This window comes from Cucurbita pepo, chromosome 1 (genome assembly GCF_057944985.1).
Source record: "Cucurbita pepo subsp. pepo isolate OVF chromosome 1, ASM5794498v1, whole genome shotgun sequence".
Classification (NCBI taxonomy): domain Eukaryota; kingdom Viridiplantae; phylum Streptophyta; class Magnoliopsida; order Cucurbitales; family Cucurbitaceae; genus Cucurbita; species Cucurbita pepo.
This window is the reverse complement of record NC_141798.1, coordinates 4,942,957-4,962,383: the sequence shown is the minus strand read 5'-3', so window position 1 is coordinate 4,962,383 and position 19,427 is coordinate 4,942,957. Positions and strand designations below refer to the sequence as shown.

The window sequence follows — 19,427 nt, the reverse complement described above, 5'->3', positions numbered from 1 at the left end:
TCTTCATATAATCAAGACTATTAGTTGGAATTACCATTTGTTTTCCAGTAATTTAGGCTTTTTTCTAGTACATTTAGTAATTTAATTTGATTGATGTACTATGTTCATGTTGATTCAGATTCAGTGGTGGATCTAATCTGATCCCTTCAAGTACTCATACGGGCATATGCGTATTGAATGCATTCAACTGAAGTTAGGTTGGTATCCAGCAAACCAACAAGAGTAGCCCGTGAATTTTGTACTGAATTTTTGTTCTGTAACTCGTTCATTAGTTGGCCAAAAATGAAAATGGATAATCCAATCCAAAGAGGCAAGGATGGGATTGCCACATTTAAAAGACTCTTATCCTCTTGTGAAGCTGGTCGTACGGAGGGGCATTATCCTTTCATCGACTTCCTTTGATTCTTATCCTTTTAGAATTAATTATTGAGTGTCTACGATCATTATGTGTTCTGATTTCTTTCTTTTTTGTTGTTAAAGTTGACATTTTTAACAGAAAATGCTTTGTTTGTGTCTCTATCATTCAACTTTAATATTATATTTTCTTTATATTTTCCTTTTGTCGCTATTAGGCATTCAGATCTCTCTCGATCACAGTATTGAAAACAAATTTGCCAAGTATTTTCAGTTTTTTAGTGAATTAAAAATATTTGATAGAATCGAATTCATTTAATAACTAATTTGTTTCTTATTTGACTTCTTCTTTTATGACGGACTTTACATCGTTTGTACACTCACTATACTAACAATAACTAGTTTTACGATTTCATCTCCATCTAAATTCAAGTATATTGAATAAATAGTTAGCAGTTATCATAGGAACCACGACAACATCCGTTTGAGAAGATGAAGAGGAAGAGACAAAAGACAAATGGAGGAAAGAAAGAACAAAGAAAGAAACAAAGAACAAAGAAAGAAACAATTCAAGAGAAACAAAAAATCATCCTAACAAGTCGGTACCTTGTTTCAAATTTATCACTCTAAAAAAATTATTTTATTTTATCTCTCGTGATAGAATTTTACTAATTACAAACTTTTAAATTTACCGAATTGAGTAACACCCAAAAGTTAATAATTTATCGATTAAAGTACTATAATGACCTAATTTATATCCTTTATTACATTTTATTACAATGTTATCCTTTAAATTATTGTTTTTTCTATTTTATTTTAAATATAAAATTACCCACTTTTATTTAACTAACATTTTTTTTTATAAAATTTAATTGATAATATAAATTGAGTTACCTCAACAAATTTAGGGTTTTCAAGTTGATGAAATTAATAGTTTAAAATTTTAATGGATTAAAAATACATCATATAGTGTTTTAAATAAATTAAAAAAACTCTAGTGATTTATAATTTTAATTAATTACAAATACCATCCAAAATGATTTTCTAAAAAAGAAAATATGAATTAAATATATATAAAAATTGGTGGCACGTGTGGAACGAAGCTAGCCAACGTTGCAACCACGCAGAAGTCAAATGGTGACACGTGACATGTCTAAGTGCACATTTCCTAGTACGGAAATACCACTTCGATTCATATTTACCATAATATTAAAAAGAATTTTTAAAATTTAAAATATGGCAATAAAAATAATAAATACAATAGGCTTTAATGAAATTATTACAAAAAAAAAAAAAAAAAACTTTTGTTTTCACGTTTTAACCCGTGTGACAAACACGATCGTTTGTCTTTTTACATACGGAATAGTATTTAGGGTTTGAGCCATAAGTTGAAACACGTGTTTGTCTCCAGGCACATATTTCTTAAGAGATCATTCAACGTAAAATTGTTTCGAGCTAAGCATGCTTAACGTTACAGTTCTATAATTGAACCACGGAAAAATAAAATGTACATTATTGACATAAATAATAACATTCAATTATTTCGGACATTTTTTAACCATCGTATCTTTAGAGTCGTTCTAAATTCATTCACGTACCTCTTCTTTACTCAAGTGTTACATGCCCATCAACTTTCATCTCGGTTCATCTCCAAATCATATCAACCAAGAGACATCCTTTTTGATACCATTTAGAACGATCCATACCCAAAATTTGAATTCGACATTTGATGGGTCGCATAGTTGAATGAATCAAATTAGGCGTGGAGGTGATTGAGTCCGTTTGGTGCGGGGTGAGTGGCGGTGGTGCCCTAACTTGCTGTCGCTGCAGTGGCGCGGTTTCTCCTTGCACTAACACGCCGTAGTGTTCCACAAACAGAAACGAAGACAGATAAAGAGGAGAGAGAAATGGAAAAGAAATGAAACGAAAAGAAAAGAAGTCTTTGCATAAATTAAGTCAGTCCCCTTGAACCCAGAAATAAAGGGGCAAAAAGTGAAGAAAACTCCTCTGGACGAATCGATTTTTATAATCTTTTTCTTCTCTTTTCAATTTGATTCTTAATCGGATTGGACTAGATTTGGGTCACCGATTTATTCAGTTATTTCGTTGGAATTTCTCCACAGTTCTAATCCCGATTGTCCCCTTCCATTGTTGTTGGGGTTGTGTTTCAACGGTTGTTGTTGTTTTTTTTTTTTTTTTCATTTCTCGATTTCATTACTGGGAAAGCTGCCACGCAGCGATGTTCCGATTCGAGCAGGAGAAGATCCGAAAACGAAATTGATGTTTCCCAATTAGTTTATTTGATCAGTTGAATTCGTTTCAGTGCTCTTAGGGTCGAATATGGCTGATGCTCTCTCTGTTATTCCTGCATTTGTGCTACGAAACCTGTCTGATAAGCTTTATGAGAAACGGAAGAACGCTGCTCTTGAGGTCTACTTCCCTACCCATTTCATAATTTTTCATTTCTAGGGTTTGGATTATTTGTAATCCTCAAATGGCTGCATTGCGCTTTAGGTTGAGGGAATTGTGAAGCAACTTGCTTCGGCTGGAGATCATGAGAAGATTACGGCGGTTATAAATCTGCTCACGAACGATTTTACTATGTCGCCTCAAGCGAATCATAGAAAGGTATGAGATGAATGCGAAAATGAATGCTTAAGATAGTTCAGGTTTCTCTTTTAGAGTTCGGGTTTTGGGTGAAATCTTCTTTGTTTATTTTCTGTTTCTTTTTTTTTTTTTTGATGTTTGGAATTTGCTTGATTTTAAACTATCAATTTCATTTTTAGGGAGGATTGATAGGACTTGCTGCTGCAACTGTTGGCTTGACTTCTGATGCGTCTCAACATCTTGAGGTTAGTATATTCTTAGGCAGTTTCCTATTAAGTTTTATAGTTTAGTTCTTCACTGATTTCCAATGGACTATTGCCGCTACATCCTAAATCTAAGTACATAGTCTACTTAAAATTTACTGGAAGAGTTTACTGGTTAGAAGATGGATATGTTATCCTAACTCTGCAGCTTGTAGCTTAAAACTGTTGAACTGTAAGTTCTGGCTGCACCAAATAACATTTTGGGAGAAGGGTATATGAAACTTGATACATTCTTCTCTCTTCAATGGTGTAACTTAGGGGCTTTTCTTGCTGTTGATGTTTAAATTGTTTCGTTGCTATATAAATCAGAAATAAGTTGCCATTTTCTGTGATTATAGTAGTTCTGCTTTCTTTCATTTTAGTGATGTTATTATGTTAATAGTTTTTTCTTCTAACATTATAAATGAACTTTCCAGCAAATTGTACCGCCTGTACTCAATTCTTTTTCTGATCAAGATAGCAGAGTACGTTATTATGCATGTGAAGCTCTATACAACATTGCAAAGGTGAGTAGAATTGTCAGAGCTGTTAGCGTATTTTTGGGGCTAAGCTGAATACGTACTTCTATTGCTGCAGGTTGTCAGAGGCGATTTTATAGTTTTCTTTAACCAGATATTTGATGCTTTATGTAAGCTTTCAGCTGATTCAGATGCCAGTGTACAAAGTGCTGCTCATCTCTTGGATCGACTTGTGAAGGTACTCCCTTACGCACCCGTTCTCCCCATGAAAGGTTAAAAGAGAAAAAAGGAAATAAGAATTCCATGTTTCAAACATTCTCTCGTTCACCATGGATTGAGAGGAACACCAGAATGTTTGAAAAATACAAGCAGATGAGTATATCTTTGGATAACATATGGCGTCTTGTTTTAATGCTTTACATTTAAAGATTTAGTCTATTATATTTGGTCTATCTACCTTATTGATGTAAATTGGTGCATTGTCTTAAAAGTTAGAAATTGGGGGAGATGTCTTGTTCCCTTAATCTCCGTTCTGAACTCCTCCTTCCTTTATTTTCCATAATATTAACGAACTCCTCTTTGTTTTAATGAAAAATTTCTCTTATTTAAAACTAATTTTATGAATTAAATGGAACAGGATATTGTTACTGAAAGTGATCAGTTCAGGTATTCCATCATTTCTCAAGCTACTTGGTTTGACTATTTTATCGAATGTTACATTTAAGAAGTATTGTTTTGAAGTTGTATTGCAATATGTATTTGTTTATATTTCTTTTGGCTATCTTCTTTCTTCAGCATCGAAGAGTTTATTCCATTGCTGAGGGAGCGTATGAATGTCCTAAATCCCTATGTTCGTCAGTTTTTGGTTGGATGGATCACTGTACTTGATAGTGTGCCAGATATTGATATGCTGGGCTTTCTTCCTGATTTTCTTGATGGTGAATCTTTATGTTACTGATATTTCTTTTAATATATAATTTTTTTCTCTTCGTTTATTGAATGTGGAGTCAATGGTGTGGAGCAATATTTCTATAAAAATTTTCTGATAAATGTTTATGATACTTACAAATCCGCTACAACTCTTAGGTTTGTTCAATATGTTAAGTGATTCAAGTCATGAAATCCGGCAACAAGCTGATTCTGCGCTTTCGGAGTTTCTCCATGAGATCAAGAATTCTCCAGTAAGATTGCTTAGCTAACATTGAGTGCCTTAACTAGATTTATCGCCTCAAGTCTTTGCACTTTATTTATTTATTTTTATAACTAATTTGCAACCAAAGCCATTTTTATTATTAAAGCTAATTGGAGTTCTTTTTGTAAGCTCTTTGGCACTAGGTATTGCGTCTCCTCTTTTGTATTTTTCTGATTTTGAATGTACAGTTTTGGTTTCTTAGATGAAAATAAATTAATTTCCCATTTCTACTATTGATTATGACAACTTTTTTGGTCAACATACAAAGTCAGAAAAATAACACGAGGAATTACATACAAGTATGCAAATGCAAAAATAGATTTAATAATTGCCATCTATTTTTCTTTTCCTTGCATGTCCAAAATTTATTTGTTCATTTAATAATTTTCTGACTCGAGCAGTGCTACTCTTGAAGTCTGTAGATTATGGCAGAATGGCTGAGATTCTGGTCCAGAGGGCTTCTTCCCCAGACGAGTTTACTCGCTTAACGGCTATTACATGGGTACTTTGGACTTGAGCATCCATCATTTGTTATTATACCTCGTCTTAGATTCAAAACAACTTTTGACTCTGTTTCACTTTTTTATGAGGTCCTTCCTATCTATCGAGAACTGATAGATATGTTTTACTACTGTGCATTATCTTTATAAATTTATAGTTTTTTTTTTTTTTTTTTTTTTTTTTTTTTTTTTTTTTTTTTTTTTTGTATTTGCAGATTAATGAGTTTGTAAAACTTGGTGGAGATCAATTAGTACCTTATTATGCTGATATTCTAGGAGCAATTCTACCTTCCATAGCTGATAAAGAAGAGAAGATTCGAGTGGTAGGATTTATCTTCTCCCTTTCTTTTATTACTTGTGCCATGAACACATACCATGCACGTAATTTGATCCTATACTTTAAGCTTTTATGCCTTTTTCAACCATCAATTATGTTTTTTGATCGGTTTTCATTATTATTTTTTTTTTTATAGGAATGTAGTTAAGAAATATGAGAGATATCTTATATACGACACATCACCAACATTAAATATGAATTTGTATAAATTTTTTCTTGCGCAAACATGGTTGGTTGATTAATCTTAAATGGGATAATAAGGTGAGGATAATATTAAAACTCATATATGGTGTACAAAATTGTGCTTAAATGAGAAGAAAATCAATATGTACGTAGAAGTAGTAATGTATGAAAAAACATAGCAGCAGTTGATTTCATCTTCATATAATAAAATTCAATCAGGTGTTGGATAAGGTTCCAAAACGATTGTTTTCTTAGAGAATGACTTTCTTATCTAAATGAGGAAGGATTGCCCTTATCCAATTGGTTGTGTGAGATTCTCAATCATTTTTCTCTATTTAAAGTTCTAGTTTTTGTTAGTAAGAGTATTGTGAAAGTGATGAAGAATTTGTGTTGGATGGGCCCGAGGTTGATGAGAGGGGGGAGGGTCCCATCTGGTTATGATGGGAAGTGGTGGTTAAGCTGTTTGAGTTGGGCTGTCTAGGGATTGGGAAACTTAAGATTATGTAACGAAGCTTTGTTGGCTAAATGGCTTTGGCATTTCTTCATGGAGCCAGATTTTTGTGGCATAAAGTTTCTGTGAGTAGGTATGACCTGCACCCTTTTGAATGGTTGGTAGGCAATGGTGCCAATTGGTCTAGTAAAAGTCTCTTGAAAGCTATGGTCTCTGATTTCCCTTTCTCCTTTTTTATTAATAGAAGACAGCACAATAATATCCTTTGTTACTTGAAATGATTATTAACTTGCACATCAAAAAGTAGAATTTTCAATTATAAATTCTCCGTGCATGAATTAAAATAGCTATAACTTTTAGTGTCTGGCTAGTTTTAGCCACATATTTAATTGTTAAGTGGTTAGTTTTTTTTTTGACTTAATATGATTAGAGAGAGCCTCAAGGGAATCAAAAGTTTCTCTCTTTAGATATAGTATGGTTCGGTATAGCTTTTCCCCTTTTTATGCCTCACGTTAAGGGGACTTTAATTGTTTTATGTTGTAACTGATTTGTTTACATGATGTTTGAAGGTTGCTCGGGAAACTAATGAAGAGCTTCGTAATATCAAGGCATTTCCATCCGAAGGATTTGATGTTGGTGCTATCCTTTCTATCGCTAGGAGGTATAACCCCAACCCTCCCACTTACTGCCCCTCTGTTCACCACCATCTTTGCTGGCCCCAACATTCTTTAATTTGTATTTCAATGAAAGTTGATTTTTTGATTAAAAAATTATTTTGCAGTGGCTCCATGTCGTTGGAGTCATGTGAAGTGGTTATGTTGATTTTTATTTGATTTAAGTTTTTGCTGTGATGACTGATGAGGAGGTTTTCGTGATTGTTGCTTCTGTTGATTGATCAGACAACTATCTAGCGAACATGAGGCTACTAGGATTGAAGCATTGCACTGGATATCAACACTTTTAAATAGACATCGAACTGAGGTGACTCTGATATTGTCCATTTTTTTGTTTTGTTTGTTTTTTATATCACAGACAACTAGTCTTTTACATGTCTATAGACCTATTATTTATCCTTGAGTTATCTTATTTTGTCTCCACATTATTTTATTTTATTTTATTTTCCTATTTCAGTCTCTTCCTTCTTGCCATCCCCCACTCCACACACAAAGATAGAAAGGAACTTGTTCTGAAATTTTGATGTTTGATCACTTGCAATAAAACCTTTCTATATGCCATTAGGTTTATCCAAAAGTAAGAGTGACAAGTGACAACCTCCAGTCACTCTGATATTTCCTGATAAATGCAATGTGCTGCCTTCTCTGGGGGTATATTACCAACAATATGAGCAATGTGCATAGGATGGTGATCTTTCAGTATGCAAGGGAATCGACATTATCTATACAATGGCTGTGGGCATGAAATGGGATGGTTACTTGTGTGTACCAAAATTAGATCCTCGTGTACCTTCTCCAACTGTTCAGTTAATCTTAATAATTTCTATTGAACCATGAACCCTTACAACTCTTACAAGGAGAAGATTACCCGTTGGAAAATCACAATTGGCACTAAGACCTTAGAGAATGAGCTTGAGTAATTAACTTCATTTTAAGCTTTCAACGTTTTAAGGAGGCTTTGTTTTGCAACTACATTCTAAACCACCTCTGCACACATTTTTTTTTTTTTAAAATTTCTTTCACATATTTGGAGTTCGAGGGATAACAGTGATCTTTATGGTTGATATCTGGTCTAGCATGGTGATTTCCTAGTGTTAATGAGTTCTGTTGTTTGAAATGGCGACAAGTACATATGGGGTGAATGGGATAAGTTGATTTGGTAAAGAAGACAAAGGTTTGGGTGATAGAAAGCACTTGGAGCTTTTATTTCCATTGGTAGGAAAAAGATGAAAAACCTCCCGAATTAATGTTGGTAGCAGAACAATACATTGTTCTGGTATTATTCAGTTTCATGGTAGGAATCTCACAGATGCGGAATTGAGTGGTTCTTAATAAAGACTTTAAATAGTGTTCCAATGAGTTTCAATGAGGTGTGACCTAGTCACTGTTCTGCTTCTTCGTAGTTAGTTGTCAGGGTCAAAAGATTCAAGGCACATAAGGGGCCTACAAGTTTCTGCTGTGCCGTCATGATTCTGAACCAATCAGGTAGATGAATCTTCTTGTTACAACTATTACTATGTCATAGTTACTATCTACTTCCGTCTACTCATGCAATGCAATTTTTCCTGATGCACCAATACAAGGTCCTCTTCATACAAAGGTTTTCTCAACCTTTCTGCTTCATCGCTTGCTGACTTTCACTTCTGCAAATATTAGGTTAGTAGGGGAGGAGGGTGTTCTGGTTAGGATGAAGAAGTGGAAGTTTGGGTATTTCTCTAGGTCAAATCTAAAATGAGCCCAATAAAGAGACTCCAATCAGTTGCTATCCCCCCCTCCCCCAAGAAAAAAAAGAAAAATGGATTCTTTGGTCACTATGAGACAACCTTCCTACAATTATTTATCAATTTTGGAAATTTCTGCTAGGAAATCCCTCTTATTTCGCATTCTTTAAACCCAAAGTACATAGTCACCGCACCTTGTTTCTCGAGAGAATCAACTGCTTTTAGTAAGCCTAGCAGGGGCTTGCAGGTTTTTTTTAATAGTAAAAAATGCAAGAATGTGAGCTGAATAGTCAAGTGAGGAGGAATAAGGCTTCCTTACTTCCTTGAGTTGCACTTGGCTGCTCTTGAAGCTACTATCAAAGTGGAGAAAAAGAAGGCCTTTTCAATTGAGAAGAGCATTTAATGGAGCCATTCATTCTTTAGTCGAGACAAAGAAGACAAAGGGTTTCATAATAGTTCAGTCATGATAATGGAGAGGTAAAGGAAGGTGTTTCCGAAGATTCGTCTGTTGTTTTTCCTATTTTTTGCAATATTGTACATCATATTGCTTCTTGGTGGTGTCCCAGCTTGAACAATTTTAGTTTTTTTTTGGTTAAAATGGCAAGCTTTTTTCATTGCAAATTGGGAAGGTCTTTTGTAAACATCATGGATTATACATCCCTCTTGTAAATTTCACTCATCAATGAAATTGTCTCTTATAAAATAAAAAAAAAATAAAAAAAAAGAATGCACGTGGAATACAAAAAACACCTAGGAGGAGCCTAACTAGCCTAGAAAAGAGCTCAAGACCTACAGGGTGATTACAAAAATATTTACCCACGGAGACTTGGAGAGGCGCAAAATCTGAAAGGGTCCAGAACTTCCCTATAGGTTTTTGAAACCCTTCTAAAAGTTCTCTTGTTCCTTCTGCTCAAAGATCCCACAAAATAGCAATATGATAAGCAAACCAGAGCCTGCCTACCCTTTTCTCAAAAGGGGTAATGTGGAAAAAAACTTCTCCGACATGGAACTGAGACTCCTTGGCCATGGAAGGCTAACAGAAACGCCTTGAAGAAACTGCACCATAAAGATTTATCAAACTGGCACGTCCAAAGAAGATAATTGAGGTCCTCAGTGGCTTCCCTGCGAAGACTCCTTGAGCAAATTCTTCTTTTGTCCCCTTTCTTCTATCCTTAGAATTGGAAGGTTTTTTTTATAAAGTAGCTCTCTTTGGGATGGGAGACCTCTCCCCTGGCTCGTAGACTATACTTTGTTTTTGAGACTCCTTGGCCACGGAATGCTAACAGAAACGCCTCAAAGAAACTGCACCATATAGATCTAGCCAACGGGCACGTCCAAAGAAGGTAATCGAGGTCCTCGGTTTCTTCCCTGCAAAGACTCCTTGAGCAAATTCTTCTTTTATCCCCTTTCTCCGATACTTAGAATTGGAAGTTTGTTTTTTTTTTCCCTCTTGTAAGTAGTCCTCTTTGGGATGGGAGCCCTCTCCCCTGGCTCGAAGACTACATTTTTTTTTTTTTTTTTTTTTGAGGAATACATATTTCAAGATTCTTATATAAAAAAAAGAATGGAGAACGTACCAAAGGAGGGAAGGAGTGTCAGTGTCAGCATGCTGGGGGGAGGAAGGAGCGTTTATTTGGACCTTCTCATTTTGCAATCCTGCACGTGATAGCTACAAATGAAAACTTTTTCTGTTGTAACTAATTTAATACTAAATATGTATGGTAGCATTCACTTTTGTTAACTATTTTATAAGCATTTTTCAGTTGGTATTCACCAAGTGCAACACACACTCAGACTTGTGCTATTTTATTTTCTTTTCTTTTTTACGTCAGCAGTGTTATTGAGCTGCCTTGAGGTAGTCAGATTGTTCCTTGTTATTTTTATTGGTGAATGTAGATCTTCTGTTTTCACTTCTCTTCTTGTTCTATATTAATGTGTGCGAGTCATTGATCTTCATTCCTTTTTGGACAGGTATTGATCTATTTGGACGATGTACTTGACAGCCTTCTTCAAGCCCTATCTGATCCTTCTGATGAGGTAATCATTTCTTCTGGTGATTTGCGTTCAGGTCTTCATCTCTTATGTCCTTTGTTCCTATTTATCTCCTCAAAAGAATCTGCAGTTATTTTGCATATTAGTTTGTGGTTGCGTTTTTTCCTATCTGTCCTTTTTTCATATATACCTCTAAATTTTTGTTTAGCTTTTTTTTGGTCAACTTTTTTTTAGTTAATATAATAAAACTACGATGTGACATGCTTTTAATTAATTTTCAATCGTGAAGTGCCAAGACAACATATATAGTTATTGTGTTTTGATAAGAAACATAATGTATTCAACTAAAAGGCACAAGAAAACAAGTAAGGGCTTGGAGAATGGAGAGAGCCCCCACTCAAGAAATGCTACTTAAAGACCGCCTTCCAATCCAAAATAATCATAGGTAAGGGGCTATTACAAAAGAATTTGCTATGGCTATGGCACCACCAAGAAGTATTAAAGTATACAAAATCCCAAAAAAACATCAAAAGGAGTAATCTTATGGTCATAAATTCTTCTATTTTGATCTTGCCATATGCTCCATAAGAGGGCTCTTGAGGCAAACTGCTGTCCGGTTCCAACCTCTCAAGCATTCCAAACTCCAATCATCCACCTTCTTTGGGAGACACAATATCCCAGCAGCATCTAACAAAAAAAGATATGATCCAAGGACTCCTTGCAACTCAAACAAGTTACTTCTGAACTATCATTTTGGAGGACTCGTCTTTTTTTAAACGATGTCTCTCCCTCCCTCTTAAACTTCTTCCTCCCCCCCTGCATTCCAAAGGCCAATCATCCACCTTCTTTGGGAGACACAATATCCCAGCAGCGTCTAACAAAGGGGCAGTGCAAAAAGATATAATCCAAGGACTCCTTGCTACTCGAACAAATTACTTCTGAACTATCATTTTGGAGGACTCGTCTTTTTTTAAATGATGTCTCTCCCTCCCTCTTAATCTTCTTCCTCCCCCTCTGCTGCCACCACCTTTTCCTATAGCTGATCCTCTGCCGCCACCCTTCCCTTTCCCTTTCTACCTTTGAGTGAGCTTGTAAAATTTTCCAAATTGGACTCTTTCTAGTGTTGGTGAAGGTAAAAGTGATGGAGGATCGACAAAGTGAAGGGGCGGTGCTGATATGGGGAGGTGGAAGAAGGTTAGAGAGAGAGGGAGAAATAACTTTTTTTTAAAAGAAATCTACACAGCTCAAAATAATACTTTAAAAGTAATTGTTTCTTTACGTCACTATTAAATTATTAGAAAGGCCTTTAAGATAACTAAAGGAAAGTTAACGTGAAAGGCTAAAAAGTGAGCATTAGTGAAAACTTAATGGAAAAAGTGTAACATAACATTTTTTTGAAACCGAGGGACCAAATTAAAACTTAAATCTGAACTCAAGGGTAAAAGTGTATCATTTTGAAACCTAGGGATTAAATAGAAACTAAACCCAAAGCTCAGGGATGAAGTTGTATCGTTTTGTAACCTAGAGACCAATGGAAGCTAAGCTCAAAACTCAAGGATTTGTTTTTATCTTGTTTGTTATTTTCCCCATTTTTTTTTTTTTTAATATCTTTACTTTTAAAGAAGAAAATGAACCCATTATGTTCATGGGGAACTTTTAATGTCTTTTTTTCAAGCTTTGTTCTCAATTCTAATTGTTGTTACTTGAAAAGATTTTGAACGATGGTTACCATGGAAGATTAAGGTTGATGAAGAATTTGATGCCTAAGATAATGTCCTTTATCATGCCTTTTCTTGGTGTAAATTGAATTCGCTCTTCTCCTACTATTCTATTTCCTATCATTTGTCCAATTGGAGATGTTTATTGTAACCCCTTTGGATTGGGGATCTCTCATTCCTCTTCTTTCATTATTTCATACATTAATGAAATTGTTTCTTATATATTAAAAAAAAAAAGGTAAGGTCTGTCTTATGGGTTTTCTAATTTTAATATTGCTGTTTATTTTCATCCCCTGCTTCTGCTAGTTAACTTACGGTCTTATATTGGATGCTGTCATAGGTGGTGCTCCTTGTTCTCGAGGTTCATGCTTGCATAGCGGAAGATCAGCAACATTTTCACCAACTTGTTGTCTTCCTAGTTCATAATTTTAGGATCAATAATTCTCTTCTGGAGAAGTGGGTTTCTTTTCCCTCCCCTCTGCTTATTTGTTGCTGCACACGGAAATTCATATGCTGATATTTAATTTTATGATTTACGAAGTATATGTTTACCATTTTCTTAGGCGTGGTGCATTGATAATACGCCGACTATGTGTACTTTTAAATGCTGAACGGGTCTACCGTGAACTTTCTACAATATTGGAAGGAGAATCAGATTTGGATTTTGCTTCTGTTATGGTTCAGGTTGCTATTTCATCAATGTAATTTATTTTTCTTTGTTATTTATAAACCTTGCATAGGTAGCTGATCAAATGAATCCTTTACTGTAGTAAGGCCAGAAAATACAATTAATTGATTTTTCAAAGTCTACATGATTTTGTCTTAGTGGCCAAATATAGGTGTGTGTGAGAGAGAGAGAGAGAGAGAGAAACGAAGAGATCTATTCAAAAGGTCAAAGACAAACCAAGCAAAACAACCTAGAGGACAAAGGGATAAGGCATTCCTTTTTCCAAAGGAGGGATTACAAAAAGACCTTCTAGTCTAAAATGATGGAGTCTATGGAGGAGTAATTACAAAATGCCTACGCTGAGCACTCCAAGCTGTGCAAAAGCACATAAGAAAGAAAAAGAAGACTTATTATCTGGGAAAATTTTAGAGTTCCTTTCTTTCCAAAGGAGCCAAGGGATAGCAATGACTGAATTCTTCCCGAGCACTCTTGCTTTATCTATAAAAAATCATCCTGAGAAAACTTCAACCGGCTACCTATCCAGCAACTTAGGTTTACACCCGTCAGCTGAATATGTTCCTAAAAATGTTCCAAACACTAGCTGCAAAGTCACATTGAAGTAACATATGGGATGGGGTTTCCTCATTTCTGAAACAGGTTAAGAAGCTGGGAAACCTCTTCTGAACCTTGTCCAAAGTATTGATGCTGCTAAGAGAAGTAGTACACAGGAGGAATTTACCCATCCATATTTGATTGCACAGACCCTGTCCAGCACTCTTCTTTGTATAGGAACATAAAGTTTTAGCTGTGTGATTATTTAGGAATTCACCATATTGCTTATTGTTCTTTCAAATGCTAAAAGGTGGAACAAGAATTATATCTAAAACTGCAGGATGGTTTCAAATATGATTTTTATTATGAGCACTCTATCTCAAAACACCGTCTCTAATGTCAGAAACAAAGGTGCTGAATTAGTTGCACTCTTTTTCCTCACAACTCCTAAATATTTTGGAACCCTTATGATTGAATTCCAGTTGTGTTTGGACCCTCCCCCTTTGTCTAAGTATATATATATATATTTTTTTTTCTCTAATTCATCGTATTTTTGTTTAGTCGCCTATCGTTCCATTACAGCGAGTTTACTCTTTTCGTTCCTTTGTTCAGGCACTCAATTTGATTTTGCTGACTTCCTCCGAGTTATCTGATCTTCGAGATCTTTTAAAGAAATCATTGGTAGATGCAGCTGGGAAGGACCTTTTTGTTTCCTTATATGCATCTTGGTGTCATTCCCCGATGGCTATTATTAGTCTTTGCTTATTAGCACAGGTAAAGTTTGAATGAGTTAACACTTGAGTTCTACAGCAAAATTTCTCAATATCTAAGTGAGAGTGATACCAATTTTTAACGTTTCAATATTTTTATTTCATTCTGCATGGCAGTCATACCAGCATGCTAGTGTGGTGATTCAGTCCTTGGTGGAGGAAGATATTAATGTGAAATTTTTAGTTCAGCTGGATAAACTGATTCGCCTTCTGGAGACTCCAGTCTTTGCTTATCTAAGATTGCAGGTGCGGAATGACTAAATGTAGTTCACTTTCCTATTGAGTATTTTAAACGATATTCTATATTAGTTGCTTGCAATTTCTTCATTTTCTCTTCTTACAATTTCTCAGATTAGCAGATGAATAAATTTAGTTTTTGTGCCTGCCTATTTCGTTTCTTTCTATTTTATTCTTTTTTTATGGGGAAAAAGCTTGCTTTCAGAAAGAGAAATTAAAATCAATTAGAGCCTAATTGGAAAGCAAACCTTTCCAATGGAGCAACTCAGAACGTTCTATGTCACAGAACAATTCTTTCTTTTACAAAATTACCATTTTTTGGTAGTCGAGTCAATGCCATGCCAATGACCCCATATTTTGTTCTAAATTTATATTGTACTTATGAACTGCCTCAATTATTTCAGAGTTTTCCTAGATTATTCAAGTTTCTACCACGGAATATGCATTATTGTATGTCCAGTCACAAGTGCCTAGTTTTAAAATTGGTGAAGAATGAGAGATTGGTTTCATTTTGAAACTGTACTAGTTAGTTTTGGCTTTTTGAGGGCTACATTGGCTCACGTTTTGTAATTATGTTTATCTTTTACATTTCTATAATTTGTTGTTATCTTAGTTTTTTATTTTGGGTTCTTGCTATTGATCTGCCTGTTTTGTATTTCTTCATTTGTCTCACATTTGATCAGATACTATTACAGTGTAAAAAGAAGCATACACATATTATAGATATTTACTTGAACCATTAACTGCGCATGCATACTTGGACTTTAGATTACAGGTAGATGATAAGTTTTGCTTCTATTTTGTACCATGTGATGGGAAAGCTTTATGATTTAAAAAATTATAGTATAATGTCATGAAGGTTGTCTTTTCATTCTTTTTTGGGATAAGAAATTGAAATGATCATCCCGTGTGGAAAAGAGGAAGTTAAGATGAGTTCTCCTCCTGACCTAAAGCCAAACATGCTTATGAAAAAGTAGTCTTATTAGATCAAAAAAAAAAAAGAAAAAAAAAAAAAGAAAGAAAAAAAAAAAAAGAAAAGTGGTTAAGAAAAAAGTTACGGAAGTATGCGATGGAAGAACACTACAAAACTCTCACCACCAATGGATTATAAACATTCCCGTGTCATTCATACCAATTGGATGTTCTTTTGTAAGGTATCTTGGATTTGTTTATTTCTTCTTGAATTGGATATATCTTTGGGATTCTTGCAGCTTCTCGAACCTGGGAGATATATATGGCTGTTAAAAGCATTATACGGTCTTCTAATGTTACTTCCTCAGGTATGCCTTGTTAATCTTCAGATGCTCCTTTTTCTTTTTCCCATATTAACTTATAATGAGGCCAGTGTTACTTTTTCCTGCTATATATTAATATGGAGGATATGTCTTTCTTGTATTCATTGTTTTTTTGGGCACAGTAAAAAGATAGAATTTGGTCACAAGATTCTGAAAATTTTATTACTACAGTACTTTGACCTTGTGACATCCGACTTTGAATATGTAGATCCCGGATGTTTGCCTGGATACAATATTTGTACTTTTAAATTTCAAGGACTGAATGGGTCTCGGGTCTAATCCTGAGAGCTAGCTTATTGGATAGTTTCAAATGCCATGGAATGACTGCTTGGACAAGAGCCGCACACACTGCGTGTTTGGTGAGCTTTTCATAACTGGATAGACAGACGAACATGTACCTTGTCCTTTTGGCTTCGATGATCGAAAGTCAGTATCCATTCATGCACCTTATCTTCAGCTCCAAGAGGAATATTAAGAGACCAAACTTTCATTGAGATAAAAAGGGATATACAAGGACAGTGTCAAAAACAAGCCCAAAAACAAGATAACCCTCATGCTCAAATACAGAAAGGGACTCTAATTAAAAACAATCACACTAGGCTAATAGTGCCTTAGCAGGCGCCCCAAGGATGATTTAAACCTAATCACATCCCAAAGGTCCTCCTCAAATTGCACGATCCCACGTTTGCCTGTAGCCTTGCACTAGGCCAGTCTGCTTCGTTGGTAGGAAGCATGCCCAACCTCAGGCTCAACCTCAACCATCTTAACCTCTCTAGTAGATGTCTGCCACCCCACTACAAAGACAATCCCTCATTCCTATACCCAAGCATAGTCCAAGGAATTCTATATTTGTAGGATCTCTGCACAGACAGTGCGGTATGGCAACAAACTAAAACATTAAAATGGACATCCAAACCTAATAGCTAATATATCCTTTGTGAAAAGAAAAGGTCCCAATTTCACTCTAGGATTGGTTCTTGAGCTGGGATGATGTTGTTGCCTTGTGTATTTTTTTCCCGATAGGTACACATGTCTTACTGTTAAGAGCAGTATTTATTATACGTTCTTTTTCTTAATTGCAAGATGTGCGCTCTTTATTGGATTTTCAATTTTCATAACTTATAATAATGATAGAGCATTGTTTTATGAGACACTTGCATAATTAGAATAAAAGAAGTATGCATTTTTTAATATAGTAGAAAACTTGAAATTTTACTAGCACAATCCAAATCAAACTCAAATTCGAATATGATATAAAATACAATTAGAAATAGGCACACTTATGCTATATTTGAAACAAGTAAAAAAATTGTAACTTTCTTTGTAAGCTTCAGGTGTTAAAGTTTATGCTAGGCTTCGAACTGTGCAAACCCAAAAAAGAGGCGCTAGTGTTAGCCGTTTCATCTCTTTATTGCAGATATCTATGATTAAAACAATTTTCTTCACAATTCATTCAGTGAAAAATTCAAGAAAGAAAATAGGTAGACATGGAATTGGGACACTTGGTTGATCGTTTCTTTGGATAAGAGCTTTGATGATGATTTCGGTTTTTTTATGCATCACCACTTAGCTTTTTTAACAGAAATAAACTATGTTAACCACTTCAATATGTTCATTTATTTAATGAATGACAATACACTTGTGATGCATTAGTTGACTTTTTTGTTTACCTATGGTTTGACATGAAAACACAGCAAAGTGCCGCCTTTAAGTTACTACGAACACGCCTCAAAACAGTGCCTCCGTACTCGTTTAGTGGCGAGCACTTCAAGATGTCTGGGTTGAATATACATGAAGATGGTGATCCAAGCCAGGATGCTGGGAACTATCGAAATGGGATTAACTTCGCTGCTAGGCTGCAACAATTCGAGCACATGCAGCATGAACATCGCTTGCGTGCAAAGGAGCAGACACTGCCATGGACCAGCACTCCACCTTCGATGACAACAATGGTTTGTTGACACATTATTTCCAAAATCCTTTAGCTTTATACTAGCATCCATTCCTATCATTTACCAGCTTTGTTTCAGAGTGAATTTTTCATTTCTATTGAGTGAAAAGCTTTTATAATGATGGTCTGGAAAGGATTGGATATAATTCATCATACCTTTGCGTACTATAAACAAAAGTGAGTTTCTGCATGAAGTACTATGACTGGTATCTTATTTCTGCAAAATGTTTCGAAACCACCACTCTATATAACGTGGGTTTAAGCAAGGAATAGTATTTTATCGCATTGAAGAAAAAACCTTTGGCCTGTGTTTGATAATTACTTTCAAAGTTCTTTCCATCAACAATATGCTCATTTCTGTTTGTTTTTCTCTTAACATGCTTAACTTGTCAATTTCCATTTTGGATAATCAACCCAGAAAAGAGAGTATTGAAATTGTTTTTGAAATATGTAGGGGGTTGAAAACTCGGAAGAAACAGGACGGACAATCCCAACCCCAGCCCCGGCCCCGGCCCCAACCTCAGCCGCTGCCTCAGCCTCAGCTGCAGCACCAGAGACTAATAGGCCTCCTTCAAGATCAAGGAGAGGGCCAGGGCAATTACAGTTATGATTATATTCTTCATTATATACAGTGGATTCAGTGATGGATAAGATTTTGTGTAGTTTGTAAAATTGTATATCATAGTAGAGTTTGGTCTAAAAGACACCTTTTTTTCTTTTGTTCGTTAGTGTGTGGTTGGGGACGGCTGCATATAAAAGAGATGAGCTCAGTTTTTGGCTGAGCAATTCTTTTCATTTTGTATAAGGGGACATTTTTTTTACCCATGTGGTTGTGTTGTTTTTTCGTTGAAGCCATAGTGGGTAAAAAAAAGGGGGGAAAGTACTTAGAAGAAGGAAGTTCAGTTTGTTTTCCTTCTCTTTTTCTTCCTTTCATTTTGCTTGTTCGTCGTCTTGTAACAATCTTCTTGAATAAGTTCAAGCTAATTAATGTACAGACACTTCCTGTGGGTGTTTATTGACTTCAAACAAAACCGTGCTTCTTCCCAGCAGCTCTGCTGTTACAACTTTGTCACTTCTGAAAGTATTTGAATGTGTGTAATATTGATTCATATTTATTTGTAGCTTACAAAGGTAATATTAAGCTGGTAAATGAGCCGTATATTTTCTAGAGTTGGACTATTCTAGAGGTTGTACTTCACACTATCGTGGTTTGATTTGACAATAATAATTAAGTGGTAAATTAGTAGAACCTTAGTAAGTTCAAACATTTATACACTTAGAGGAGCTAGGTCACATGGCACCAATAAACTAGGGGTGCTTAGTGAAACTAGATTGTGTGAATTTAATGATTGAGATGAGATTAGAGATGCTAGATTACATGAATCTAACCTAGATCGTGTGAATTTAATGATTGATATGAGATTAGAGGATCTAACCATTGGGTAAGGTCTTGTGACACTAATGAGATAAGCTCAAAATCTAGATTCCATTGATGTGGCCATTAC

At 35.2% G+C, this 19,427-nt stretch overlaps 1 protein-coding gene across 1 annotated transcript; it reads left to right on the top strand.

The window, feature by feature from the left end:
• The first annotated feature begins 2,129 nt into the window (after nucleotides 1–2,129).
• Nucleotides 2,130–18,953, top strand: LOC111793680 (protein VAC14 homolog). Its single transcript, XM_023675677.2, has 20 exons — nucleotides 2,130–2,784; nucleotides 2,869–2,982; nucleotides 3,141–3,206; nucleotides 3,641–3,730; nucleotides 3,801–3,920; nucleotides 4,320–4,348; nucleotides 4,478–4,620; nucleotides 4,769–4,863; nucleotides 5,290–5,376; nucleotides 5,590–5,697; nucleotides 6,915–7,006; nucleotides 7,245–7,326; nucleotides 10,712–10,777; nucleotides 12,791–12,906; nucleotides 13,014–13,134; nucleotides 14,282–14,443; nucleotides 14,557–14,685; nucleotides 15,888–15,956; nucleotides 17,666–17,923; nucleotides 18,377–18,953. Exons 1-20 carry the CDS (start codon nucleotides 2,695–2,697, stop codon nucleotides 18,530–18,532), a joined length of 2,193 nt encoding a protein of 730 aa, XP_023531445.2. The 5' UTR covers nucleotides 2,130–2,694; the 3' UTR covers nucleotides 18,533–18,953.
• Nucleotides 18,954–19,427: the final 474 nt, after the last annotated feature.

Bases quoted from the DNA above. Each gene is read 5' to 3' on its own strand.
- LOC111793680 (XM_023675677.2), top strand. From the start codon at position 2,695: ATGGCTGATGCTCTCTCTGTTATTCCTGCATTTGTGCTACGAAACCTG. The intron at 3,921-4,319 runs GTACTCCCTTAC...TAAATGGAACAG, and splicing joins TCTTGGATCGACTTGTGAAG to GATATTGTTACTGAAAGTGA. The intron at 13,135-14,281 runs GTTGCTATTTCA...TCCTTTGTTCAG, and splicing joins TTGCTTCTGTTATGGTTCAG to GCACTCAATTTGATTTTGCT.